This window comes from Penicillium psychrosexuale, assembly GCF_028828465.1.
Source record: "Penicillium psychrosexuale strain IBT 29551 chromosome Unknown utg000002l, whole genome shotgun sequence".
Taxonomy (NCBI): Eukaryota; Fungi; Ascomycota; class Eurotiomycetes; order Eurotiales; family Aspergillaceae; genus Penicillium; species Penicillium psychrosexuale.
This window is the reverse complement of record NW_026643187.1, coordinates 1,315,466-1,328,383: the sequence shown is the minus strand read 5'-3', so window position 1 is coordinate 1,328,383 and position 12,918 is coordinate 1,315,466. Positions and strand designations below refer to the sequence as shown.

General features: G+C 48.7%; 6 protein-coding genes across 6 annotated transcripts; 4 read left to right on the top strand and 2 right to left on the bottom strand.

Moving 5' to 3' along the window:
• Positions 1-23: 23 nt before the first annotated feature.
• On the top strand, positions 24-376 carry N7518_001632 (uncharacterized protein; the record flags this gene model as incomplete). Its single annotated transcript, XM_057182560.1, has 2 exons — positions 24-74; positions 137-376. 2 exons carry the CDS (start codon positions 24-26, stop codon positions 374-376), a joined length of 291 nt encoding a protein of 96 aa, XP_057044010.1.
• Positions 377-1,921: 1,545 nt separating this feature from the next.
• Positions 1,922-3,510, bottom strand: N7518_001631 (putative ethanolamine kinase; the record flags this gene model as incomplete). Its single annotated transcript, XM_057182559.1, has 5 exons — positions 1,922-2,096; positions 2,163-2,509; positions 2,587-3,014; positions 3,139-3,250; positions 3,334-3,510. 5 exons carry the CDS (start codon positions 3,508-3,510, stop codon positions 1,922-1,924), a joined length of 1,239 nt encoding a protein of 412 aa, XP_057044009.1.
• Positions 3,511-5,016: 1,506 nt separating this feature from the next.
• Positions 5,017-6,196, bottom strand: N7518_001630 (cysteine and histidine-rich domain-containing protein; the record flags this gene model as incomplete). Its single annotated transcript, XM_057182558.1, has 3 exons — positions 6,072-6,196; positions 5,404-5,920; positions 5,017-5,329 (listed from the first exon to the last, which is right to left on the bottom strand). The coding sequence occupies exons 1-3, from the start codon at positions 6,175-6,177 to the stop codon at positions 5,017-5,019; spliced, it is 936 nt and encodes a 311-aa protein (XP_057044008.1). The 5' UTR covers positions 6,178-6,196.
• A 212-nt stretch (positions 6,197-6,408) lies between these two features.
• Positions 6,409-6,735, top strand: N7518_001629 (glutaredoxin family protein; the record flags this gene model as incomplete). The annotated part of the gene is made up of 1 exon (XM_057182557.1): positions 6,409-6,735. One exon carries the CDS (start codon positions 6,409-6,411, stop codon positions 6,733-6,735), a length of 327 nt encoding a protein of 108 aa, XP_057044007.1.
• A 1,198-nt stretch (positions 6,736-7,933) lies between these two features.
• Positions 7,934-11,313, top strand: N7518_001628 (transcription factor domain-containing protein; the record flags this gene model as incomplete). The annotated part of the gene is made up of 3 exons (XM_057182556.1): positions 7,934-8,090; positions 8,159-8,225; positions 8,286-11,313. The coding sequence occupies 3 exons, from the start codon at positions 7,934-7,936 to the stop codon at positions 11,311-11,313; spliced, it is 3,252 nt and encodes a 1,083-aa protein (XP_057044006.1).
• Positions 11,314-12,276: 963 nt separating this feature from the next.
• Positions 12,277-12,868, top strand: N7518_001627 (uncharacterized protein; the record flags this gene model as incomplete). The annotated part of the gene is made up of 3 exons (XM_057182555.1): positions 12,277-12,280; positions 12,331-12,492; positions 12,531-12,868. 3 exons carry the CDS (start codon positions 12,277-12,279, stop codon positions 12,866-12,868), a joined length of 504 nt encoding a protein of 167 aa, XP_057044005.1.
• Between the last annotated feature and the right edge of the window lie 50 nt (positions 12,869-12,918).

The window sequence follows — 12,918 nt, the reverse complement described above, 5'->3', positions numbered from 1 at the left end:
AGTTGATTACCATTACGGCGATTATGATCACGCGACTTGAAGGAGGGAAATTCCCCGAATGCAGCACCATTCCAGTGCGTATATAATTTAAGGAACGCATATTCGTTAAAAGCTAACCCGCATCAATACTGTCTAGGTATTAGCAATGACTATATTTGGACAAATGAAGCTTCGATTCCCCCAGGCATTCTATGGCCAACAAGGCCTAGTGATCAGAAAGACCAATCTTTTTGATTTTTCGACTAATGAGCAGGCCACCAAGAATATGAATACTGTTCTTGATATCATAGCCTCTCGCCAAGTGGGAGATCCTACGGGTCCGACAATCATTCGCCAGGTTTGTACTTCATATGCAAAAACGCTGACTGAGCATTAGCCACCCCAATTGGTCCACTCTACAGGAGAAGTTTCTTTCGAGGAACGGTCACAGACAGTATGACTTTCCTTTTTCCAGACTGTAAAACCGTCTTAATTCGTGAGCGGAGAAAGAAAGGAAGACATGTGATGCCGGAATTTCAAGAGGAGGCCTAAAGGCAAGATGGGTACATGGTCATATGGAATTTGTCTCTCCTCCATGCTTATTGTGATAGTCTGTTAGTTGTCGTGTTTAGACTATTGTTGAAACAGAAGTGAAGTTGAACCTTTTCATTTACTAACACATAAGACCACGAGGAAACCCTTTATGGATTCATATGGGTGGAATCTGTTGTGGAGACTCATCATTTCGGAAAAGGAATAGTAGACTAGGGATTTCATGTCTGTCATAGAAGGTGTCGAACAGAATTCAATGTGAATGGAGATGATTTACGTTGCCCTCGGGAGGATCCATTACGGCTTTAGGAATGGGTGATACATACATATGGTATATAACTAGTAGTTATATAATATTTTGGGGTGGCCGGCTCGCTTGTAAAATACATTAACTGGTTAGTTAATTACAGGCTGTACTAGTTAGTTGGCTAACAATTAGCCCTAGTTAGAGGGTTTAGTTGACTATACGTGAGGATTTACAAAGGTACATATTGAAGAGGGAGATGCACGATGGGCAGTATGGCATAGCAGACAAGACGAGAGCAACCTATAACACCACCGACCAAGTAGGCCAGCTAGCAAGCATGGGACTAAAAAACATCCTTTAATTCAGTTCTTGTGCGCCGTCGAGTCTCCCTAACATGACAAACCAGAGCAACATGATGGTCCGGGTTCCCTTACTAGTTACAATAACTAGGAAATAGTAATTATTATTTACACTATCATAGGCTGAGACCGACCTCATCTTCAAGACACGTACGGAGTGAGAAACTTCGTGCTCACAGCATTCGGAAGACTATATGTAGGCACAACTTTCAAGACCAGTGAACTGCCTTTGACGTAAGTTTATTCAAAAAAATAGGAAAAGTTAGGGAAAGATAGAAAATTACTGTAAAAAAGAAACTATATTAACCTGGAAACACCCCAGCTATGACGTTGTTGAAAGACAACACACAAGACCACGAGGGAAAATGGTCACCACAATGCAAAAAAAGAGAAACCACCATCTATATAAACAGATACCAAGACTTTTGCTCCGATCCTGTACTGCAATCGGAAGTTGAGTGTTCCTCTTTTATCTTTCTCTCTATTTTCTCTTGGGTTGGACCTCTTGGCCCAACCTCGTCTGTGGTCGTCCAGGACCACAACTTTGATTATTTTTCATCGGTTAGATTCGATTTCGACGTAGGCTGACTCCGGGGATATTGTTGAATTTCTGGAGTGCCATGTTGAGTGTTCTTGCAACTGCAAGAATGAGGTAAAGGGGTAGGTGGGATTGTGTCAGGATCATGAGGAATTCATGGCGCTGACATAGTGTTCGGGAATGAAGCGCCGAAAAATGTCATTTCATGAGGGGATTGGAATCCAAACGGGGAGACTGCGAATGGCTTTATGCCTCCGACGCCCAGCGGGACTCGCGCAGCGGCATCTCCTCGCCAGCTTGCTTGCGGCTTCCGTCTACCTCGCGCTTCCACGCGTAGTACTCGCCGAGACGGGTCTCAGCGTAGCTGGCGTAATCGAAATCGATTTGGGAGATTTGCGCTTGGATGAGTGCCCAAACACCCCTAGGAGATATGATTAGCATGATATGACCATTATGCTGATCTTTCAATTTTGTTCGCTGAACTCACCAGTAGAGACCGGGAATGCCACGGAAGCGGTCAACATCCTCGTACAGCCGGTCGACAATCTCAGCCTGGGACGAAGCGTCAAGACCGCGTTGTTCACAGTAGCTCTTCGTGTACTCGGTAAGGAACTGACGGCGCACAGACTTTGTCGGCATCATGTTGTAATCGCAGTCGTAGCCACCCCACTCAGCAAGGTGGTTCGATATATCGAAGGCCGCGGGTGCAGGAACGGCATATTCATAATCGATGAAGTTGACTGGCGCGACACCGTCTTCGGGGGTTGGGACACCGTTCTCGCTTGGAAGGACAATGACGTTGGCGCAGAGGAGATCGCAGTGCGAGAAGACGAGCTATAAACCCAGCGATTAGCCATTTATTCAACAAAGCAATGCCCGTTACCAGCGGATTCAGGCTAGGAGCCACATACCCCGTCTTCACCAATCCCCTTCCCGTCGTCCAGCATATCCAAAACCCACTGCAGCTCGGCTTGCAGGCTCAACCGGCGAGCACGCTGCTCGGGTGTGGTCACTGGCAAAGCCAGCACCCACTTCTGCAGCACAGCCCACATAGATGGGCCCGCGCGCCGGGGCTTGATTACAGTGATCTCATCGTCCTGGGAGTTCGCAATCTCGGCCACGGGAGCGTCCTTGTCAGGCACGGCTGCGCTACTAGGAAGGACGGCGTGCCACTGCGCCAAGCGGCGAGCGACACCGCGCCAGATGGGCGGGGAAACTAGATCTTGGTGGTTGCAGGGTCTGCCGCGAATGAAGCGGTAGAGCAGGCCGTTTTTGAATCGAGCGAGGAGCGGCGGGGCCAGGCCACGGTTGGCCAAGAGTGCGTGGGACTTGGTTTCTCCTAAGAATAATTGATCTACTTCAGCATATGTCGCAATGGGCAAGAGAGGCGCGGAGGGGCTTTGTTTTGTTGGAGAAGTGGGAATCTTGACGAAGATTGTCCGTCGGGGGGATTTTGCTCGTACTTTCGCGATCTATGAGGATCTCTGTGCCATTTCCGTACGCCCTCATCAGTACTGCCTCATTGTCTATTTGTTCCTCCGTCAGGCCGGGTTTCAGGTTGATAATTTTCAAGAGCTAGGGGGCTGTTAGTCTCGGTTTAATTCCGAAAAGCTTATTGCTGGTCTCATGGGAAGCAATACTGGGAAAGAGGGACACACGGTATTGGTGATGCCGTCGGTGAACCGCACGAACTCAATGTTGTTGCCAGGACCCTCCCAGTCGGGGTTGAGGGTCAGGATTAGCCTGAGAGCAGATGCCTGGGAGTCCTCATGACTGTATGATAGGGGAATGTATCGGAATTCTGGCGTGGCCGCCTGAGTGTATGTCGAGCCCATGTTGGGATTGGGTGGAGCGGAGGTAGAAAAGGGGTATGGGCGCAAGTTGGTTTGTGTGCCAGGAAGATTTTGTGCTATTTGATTAGTCCACAACTGCTTGACAGGCACCCCTATATCAGTGACGAGATCCTCGAATTCAAGATTTAGATAATTGCACGAGGCCAGGCTGCTAGCGCAGGGTGCGAATGGCGATAGATTCTAGAACGAAGTAAAGCACAATGTGGAAAGGCGGATTCTGTATTATGGCGAAGGTACAAAAGATTCAGGGGCGAAGAATTTGAAGACGCTATCGATGGCGGGGAGGTCAATGAAACAACGAGGGGAGGTCTCGTGCTCCCGACCCGTGATTGGAAGATGGGACGATTTTCTGGGGCCTAGGGTACATTCTTGAGGGCAAAAAGGACTTGTCCGCCGCCACTATAACTAGTAGTATATAGATGTAATAAGTTGTGGTTCTTTGAAGATATAAGCCTATTGGATACCTATAGAATTATTCCTTCATGTCGTGCTATTTGTTTCAACCGCAATTGCATGGCGAAGTCGTACTAGAACATCTTGGTTGCGCGAAGTATGTACGATGTACATTGCTTTCGGCAGGTCCAAGTCACGGGGCAATCACATGAAAGACAACCTTGAAGACAAAAAGAGGGTCTATGGTCACATGCACGGGCCAAGCCCTGAGCTTAGCCCTACTTACCCAATCCAACAAAATCCCTCAACAAAAAAAAGCGAAATTAGTCATAAAATCCAGTATTAGTCAACGAAATGGGAAAACCCTTCCACCGAAGCCCAATCCGCTCTAGCGTATATTGACTTGCAGACACATAAATAGGACCTCCTGGCCCGCGCCTTTACTCTTTTTTTCTTTTCTCTCCATCATCAGTAGAGGTTTACATAACTTAATGTAAATTTCAACGGGGCTCCACAATGTGGCTTGCTGAGGGTTATCCTATGGTTTCGGCCATCATGGGTTTTCTTCCGTTCCCGGCCCTGGAGAGTAAAGGCGTCTCTCTTTTTCCCAATCACTTTATGGCTATGCTAGGGTATCCTTCGGGAAGCCCCATGGGTGCTAGCTGTGGAGAGGGCGTCACATACCATTTTTTTCAGTCACTTTGATGTGTTCTGGAGGTTTTGCTTGCTCTGATCTTCGAATTTGATCAGAGTGCAGCGAGCGTAGTAGCGTTGGATACTGCGATTTTCAGGTGGCTCGGTACACGGTTTCAATGTTGTAAAAATTATCTACAACTCATCTTAAAAAGAGCATCAGAAACTTCCCTAGGTTTTATGATCTCTTGTGATGCCGTATCTCGCCAAGACGAGACCATAATGTTCGGGTCTTTCTTGCCAAGATATATCGTTGATGTCGGCATGCCGAGGCCTTAAGCTATATGACCCAAACTAAGTCACTACATGTACTACTCTGTACCGCTGAAGCCGAAATCTTCATTGTCATCACCGTCATACCTTTTAAAATTCTCTATCGTGTATTTTTTCACATGTCACCATTCATGCATGCCCAGCATTGCCAATCTGAATGCGCTGTCCAGTCCACTTGTCGTCACTGCGCAACACCGGCCAGCTAGTACCATCGGCCTTGATCAGGCTCAAATCTAGCTTAGTGCCCAGCACGCGGAAAGTTGACTTCTCCGGGTCAATTGGCGCAAAGAGAGTATATGTATCCTGGTAGCGCTTGTTGTCCGTGGTGGGAAGGTCGAAGATAATCGAGTTGGTAGCAAACTCAACCTTGGCCCGTTGCTTGTCAATCTTCTTAAGATAGAGGGAGACGTTCACGGCGGTGGGAGTCTGGTAGAAATCGTTCCTGTAAATTGCGAAAGTTTGTCAGTTTGCTGTTTTCAAACCAGAATAGCAGAGCTGGTCTGCCCGTATACGCACCTGACTGTGTCCACCTTCTCCTCGCCCGGGGGCTTGGCCTTGCCAACAAACATGTGCCTCGTCTTCTCTGTGCAGCCGGGGATCTTCAGAAACTCGTCAAACTCGAGCACCCGGCGTTTGCAGCAGGACCACCCCTTGCTGCCCTCGTGGAAGACCGGCTGGCCCGGGTGGTGGACGCACTTCTCCTCATCACGAGCAGTCGACCCAGTATAGGACGCACCACAACCCCTCCGACGGCATGTTGCGTTGGCGGGGACCTCCGCATCAGGATCGTCAGACTCGGGCTCCTCGATGACTGGCTTCTCGGGCGGTGCCGCAGTTGCGATAGTTGGGGTAGCGGAGATGGGTAGTCGCTCGGACTTCTTCTGCTCCGCCGGTGTAGGAGCAATGACTTCCTCGGCCTTGGAGGGTTCAGGCACAGGTGTGTCGTCGACGGTGGAATGCTTGCCGGTAGTGCATGGCGGGATGGAGAGGAATTCCTCAAAGGTCAAGACGCGGGGCTTGCAGCATTTCCAGCCTGAGAAGTTAGCGGTGTCGCGGGGTAGAAATGTAGCAGAAGCCAGCGGCAAGATCAGGTATCACATTGCGCTGCCACAATGGCCCACCATGAACCGTTGGTGGACTTATGGGACACAGATCTGGCATAGCTTGAACACCAAGGTACTTACCTTTCTGCCCTTCGTGGAACACTGGGGGACCCGGATGATACACGCAGTCTTCTTCCGGGTCGGTGAAGGCCTTTCCGCACGCTTTGTGGACGCACTTGCCTGCCATGATGTGTAGCAAGACAAATTATAAGGGAATTGACGGGACTGAGTCGAGAGAAGAGATTGGAAAGTGTTCTGGAGAGTTGGAATGGTGCAGGTTGCCTAACAGGGTTTAGCGGGGAAGCTCGAATGTTCCATCGCGGAGAACTCTCTGACCGCGTGTCGCATCACGGCACCACCGGCCATCTCGAAACACCGTGGTTGAATTCATTTCTTGCATAATCGAGATTTTCTCTCCATGTTTCCTACGCATTCACTTCTCAGTTCAGCCCGCTTGACGCTGTTTACACGTGCGGGCTGCGGCCTATGCGATACCGCCAAAAATACCGTGCTTCAGCTCCAGAAACGGCGCCCCTTTGAATACGTCGAAGCGGACATCATGGAGCCTGGGAATAAATCTTGGAAGGATGTTTACGAGTTTGATGTTCCAGTCCTCCACGTCCAGTCAGTTCACAATGGCTTGCCCAAGGAGGCCAATCTCTCCGACGCGCGCAAATTGTTCCATCGATGGACAGAGCAAGAAGTCGAACGATCGGTAGATGAAGCGGAGAAGACACAGTCTTGATGATTTTATTTGGTGATTTGTCCAACTGTACCGATTGCCATGATCCACTGGCGGGAACTGCGCATACCGGGGCATCGACATCGTGATATCTCACCAGCAATGCACGTCGCGCTTGTTGTATTATCTCTGTCTACTCGCTTCTCCAGTCCTGCTGGCCAGACCTATCTTGCCACGCACATCCCACAAGGGGGTGTACTTCTGTATGTATTCGATCTATCTTTCACCGTCAGATGGATGATGACAGATCTACCTAAATACCCTATCATTGTACTATATACTCCGTATGTAGTCCCTATCCAACCAGGATGTCTTGATTGTCAAATAATACTTGCTCTATAATTACAATTGGATTTCCCACACAAATGCCTCAATACTCCGTACTCGTGGCATACCTATCTAGTATGTCACAGCTCAGTCATTTTAACTCGTCTCAAACTACCCAAGTGGACTGATAATTATCATATGCACACGTTTACAATTTCCTTTTGTACCTATACATAGATAGGGCTATTACCGAGGGCATCCAAGGTCAAGTATAGTAGTGCATATAGTACGGAGTAAATAGATATGGCTAGGCGGTAAGGAAATAGCCACCCCTGTTAACTCCTAATGTACTCAGTACGGAGTAGAGTAGCCCTTTCCAGATATCATCGTCACTATGCAAGAAGATGCGGCATATCATTCAGGGTCTCTGATTTGATGCGGCGAGGTTGGACTGGATCTTGGACTCTTGTTTTACCTTGAATTTCTCGTCGAGATCCGAGTTTCACAACAATCTGACATTGTGACCCTCACGGTTCTGCCACGCGACTCTACGCGTTCCCATCATTTATTCCTCGGCAAATCATTCCAAGAACAACATATTTTTGAATTCCGTAGTAAGCGATTCTCAAATCCGATCTGTGGTGCTGGCGTAACATCTCTCGCGCGCGTTGTTCTCGCTTCACTGTGACGCATTACTTCGCGAACCAACCAACAACCATCATCTTCATCCCGTTCAGTTCCACTTGATCGTTGAAAAAGTTCAGTTATTGATATTGGTGAGTGTTTTCCTTGAATAAAATGCTCTTTGTTTGTGGCTTTATGAGGACTACAGTCAACTCAGAACTATGATCCCAACTCCGAGAAAAGCAGACTAATACTCTCACATTCATCAATCTAATTCTTTACTCATTTGATTAGGGAGCTGAAGCCGATAATGCCTGATCAAACGCCAATGGCGAATGGCGCCGACATTTCGCGGCCACCATCGGCTTCATCATCAAGGACTTCTTCTGTACAGTCAATCCACCCTCTAGGATTTACTTGTACGAGATGTAAGGCAAAACACAGGCGCTGTGACCGCAATAGACCAGGTACGTACCCCTTGACTTGATAGGGCAACACACATTGCAAGTGCATTGATGACTGACTATTTGCATAGTCTGCAACAGCTGTCGGACCTTGGGCCTTGAAGCTGAATGCTTATATCCTTCTGCGGCCTTAGCGGGGTATGTCTGTCCGTGATATCAGCTTGGCCGAGTCAAAATGACTAACCTTATATCATCTAGTGCCGAGAACATAATCACCAAGAAAACTGGTGCTCCATTCTCAGGGCCAATGTTCAATAATGATTCTGCTTTACCTGCTTTACCCACAACAGGTGACAAAAGACCAAGAGCTGCAGACAGTTCTTCTGGACGAATTGAACCTGTCAATGACGTGGTTGGATTACCCATCCAAAATTCTTTCAGCCACACCCGGCAGACGCAGATACTCCAGCAGCCTGCTGCAAAGCGGTACAAGATATCCGAACTTAGCCCTGGAACTAGAAGTGCCACAAGGACACCTGCATTTGGACGAGGTCAAATCGCACCATTTGGCATACTCAGTGGGAGCACACTGGATCCTCCACCGCGTATGCGTAGTATATCTCCTACTCTGCCTCAAGACGAAATGGAGCTCCGGTGCAACTTGACCACCGAAATCAATGTCCGGAGAATGAAGGAACACCGTCTTACAGCAGGGCATCTGCGTAACATCATCAAGCTACTCACAAAAGCCAAGACTGAACGCCCAACCACTGAACCCACGATTGCCGGATCGAGTGCTATGCTGTTTGACGAGTATCGTGAGGAAGATGATCTCATGAGGTTTGCAATAATCAAGCTGAAAAAGGGCGGCAAATGCTCTCGTGCTCTTCTCAGTCGATTTGAGAACTTCGTATATGGCCCATTGATGAGTCCCGAGGAGAAGAAGATGCAAGAGCGTGTCATATGCGTTGAGGAGTGCCTGTCAACTAAATCGGCGTCACTGACAGTCGATCATACCGACCTGTTCCTCCTCCGCCTAAAAAGAATCATACTTCATCCTGATGTCTATGGCTTAGACGAGAAGGACTCACGCATCGCCTTCCTGCGAGACGAGCTCTTTACAGCCATGGCGACTGACTCGAAGCTGAGTGGTCCAACCCGTAGAAAATTCGCGGAACTTTTAGACCCAGATGGAGAGATTGCCGGTATCAGCGTAGACAATCCAGGCGTCAAAAAAGAAAGCCCAGAGTCGAGGAAGGTGCTACCCAAGCCTACTTCTTCACGCGTGCCTTCCTCGCACGCGCCAGAAACACCATCGAGAACAATAACAACAAGCAAAGAAAACTCTGTCACGGCTCTGTCTCCTTCACCAAGCCATCCCTCTCTTTTCCCTCCACTCTCTCTTTCAACAACCCATCCTCCCCCTTTCTCCTCTCCTACTTCATCTTTATCCCCACCACCTCTGGAAACGATTGATTTGACCAATGATACCATGTCGTCGTCGTTTCCCTTCATCGTGAAGCGTACGCCTAAGAGGCGTATTGACTCTGGCAGCCAGTCGTCGCAATCCAACAGCACTGCAGCGTCGCCTTTCATAGAGCCAGCGTCCAAGAAACGTCCTCCTTCTGGCACGCAGTCGTCGAACCTCGACAATGTTATCGCTCCGTCTCATAGGCGTTCTGCTCCTAGCAGCCAGTTGTTCAACTCCGACTTCCCAAAAAGGCTCTGGAGTATCTTCCTTGGGAAGCAGGCTTTTTTCTTGCCAATTTTTGATCTCGACCAACTGAAAATCGCTTTTAACCTGGCCGTAAACCATGGGAACATCGACCCCACAGTCATTGACCCAACTCTCGGGCTTTGCATTGCAATTGCCTGCCACCTGGCTCCTGATCAGAACCCTGGGGAAGCCCGCAAGTGGTTCGATGCAGCTTTATCTAACATGGCTGACCCAATCAAATCTCGACCTTCACTTCAATCTTTCCACCACCAAATTCTCCAGGTTCACTATCTCCATATGGTCGGGCACTTGCGAATGGCTTGGGACATCTTATCTATGGCTATAGGCAGAGCGCAATCTCTTCGGATGCAAACTATGCATGGAGGATGTCTCGCCGTGGACGAAAAGTCGTTGGAGCAGGTTCGGCTGGTATGGCAGTGTCTCTGGACGAAGAAACTATTTCTCACTCTCCAGTTTGGCGTGGTCGATCAATCCCTCGACAGCTTTTACGACCCACCCATGCCGATGCAGTCGCATATTACTGACAACATGGGAGTATCTGGCAAGCAAACCATCGAACAATCCTATACGACGTCTTCTTTTTTCATTGCTTCTGCTTCCCTTATTAAGTGCACTGACGATTTGATCACCGTTGAAAATGATCTACGTGTGACTCGCATGGAATGCCCGATCAAATGGCTTTCTATTGTGGACCTACGTGGCTTCCAGGGACTGAATGAAAAACTCTCGAGCTGGAAGAACGGTCTGCCCAACTGCCTGGAATGGAGAGGCCCCGGCATCGAATGTGCTATGCAGAAAGACCTTCTTATTCGCCGCATGTGCCTCCTGGCTCATGTGCGATTTGTCTATTTCCGACTTCGTCAATACCGGCCGTTCTTCATTTTGAGCCTTCGACTTTCCCAAACGTGCGCCTGTGAAACGAGCCCTCATATCACTGGCAAGGATATCGATTCGGTGGATGCGTCTCCTGTGCTCGGCCTAGTCTATTACAGTGCTGTCAAATGTTTGACTGCTGCCCAAGACATTGTGAAAACTTTCTCTGTATCCTTCACCACCACAGCAGATGAGTATGCTAAATGTGAGCAGCTTGAATATCTCTACGCTGCTGCCCTCATTTTGATTGCTGCCCGGACAGTTCCGCTTGTCTTGAACGGTACCCCGCGGGGTATATCTGCTGTATCTGCTGCTGCCACCACGGCGAAGTCCTTCACAACGATGACCGAGGAGCTAAAGGAAATTGACGTCTTGTTGCGCAACTACCAAGAGAGTTGTAGACAAGCCCCAAAACTCGAACAGAGAATCGCACGTTCGCGTGATGTTCTCGACCAGATCAAACTACAGTCAGAGTCATCTAATGGCATAGTCACTGACAGCGACATCAGGCTTGAGCCAGTTGTCTGGAACCGGATCTATGATAGACTCGGCCTCGATGTTCCATTCCAGCGATTCTCAGAACCTCATCGCCCCGCTGGCTCTGTGATTGTAGGCCGTAGAAAAACACTCGCTTGGCTGGAAAGTCTCCCAGTGGATATGGACCTTGAAAACTAGGGTCATTTCTGTTGTTGATACAGCTGCGCTGAAGCGCTGGCAATTTCACTGTTCTGTAGGGAGGAATTTACCCGTGGATCCTTTTATTTTTAGCTTTGAAAAATGAAATTCCCTTTTCAAATGGTTATTTCGATATGTAGATATGTGGTATCTGATTAGTGGTTGCGCTTGATCGTGGCAGTCTAAGTTGTAATGGTCAAGTCTTTGCTAGAATTGAATAGGAGATCCAAGAGGTACAGGACTGGCTAGAGACATGGTTCGTGGCCTTAGATAGCAAACCAGCGGAAAATAATAATGATCCTACGTGGGGGGATTGAACCCTGGCCGATTATGAATTGATGTGTCCCAATTAGGAAAGGGTGCTATATAGGTCACATTAAAGATGTACTGTTACTTCCAAACCCACCCCGATTAGCTCAGTAGATGGGGGCTCTGAAGTTCTCGCTTGGGATGCTGAGAGTGTATATCTTCAATTGGTTTCGGGCTTCATGACCCCGGGGCACAGTTAAGATCAGGCTGCACCTCCTAAGGCTGAACGAGAGAGGGTGGAATGTGTCGCCACACCTGCAGGGTAATTGACCGGGGCCGAAGTCCGAAGGGGGTGTGCGGTCCCAACGGATGGAAGTTCGTGGGTTTGGAAGCCTTCTTTTCTTTTTCTATATTGATATTACTTGTCAACCACTCACCTAGTGTTTTCTCCTATAGCTTCTCGCTTGCAACCAGCCACACAGTACATACCCTCGTTGCTGTGTTCTACTAGAGCCTCCAATTATCCGTTGCATGCTGTCACATCTGACTTGTAAATCGCCACGGAAGAATGAGAAGAGACCTCGAGGTCCCGAGACGGTCGCCAACTTATTCACCGAGAACGACTCCCTCATTCCCGTATATGTCTCGTTCGACATCGCATTACTCCCCCCGCCAGGCAATTTGGGCCATCACAACATTTCCCCTTCGCCCAGAATGGGTTCTCCATACACCAGCCAGGCTAACAACTTCGTTCCTCACATGGCACAGAATGGTCATTTGAAATCAAGTACAAGCTACTCATCACCGTCTATCGCAAGTCCCCTCCGCTATGGGTCATTCAACTCACCATCGTTGATACCCACAAGGTCCCAACATCCGTAGCTGCCAAAGCATCGCTCATGATCATCCACAATTGTCTCATGCTAGTACGTACTCGCAGTAATCTCTCAATATACCATAAACATCAGCATTTACACTCTCATCAAGCGTCTCTATACCTGAGGAGCGGTGGTGGCATCGACGTTCAGCTAAGAAAGTCGGTCTGCAGGGGAAGGCCATTGGTATGGACGGCGAAGGCGAGACTTTTACTTCTATCAATGACTTAAGATACCCGGCTAAGACAAATGACACAGAGCATGCTGAACTCGCTCGCGGAAATGCAGAGAAAGAGGGTACTTGCAACGTATCCTTCATCGAGGCCTCGATCACGTTTATCCCTCTACCAGACTCCACCACCGACTGCACAATCAGCAACTGCGTGTTAAACCTCGTTCCTACACCTGACAAGCATCTTGTGTTCAGCTAGATGTTCCGCTTGCTGAGACCCGGATGTCGTGTTGCTATCAGTGATATACT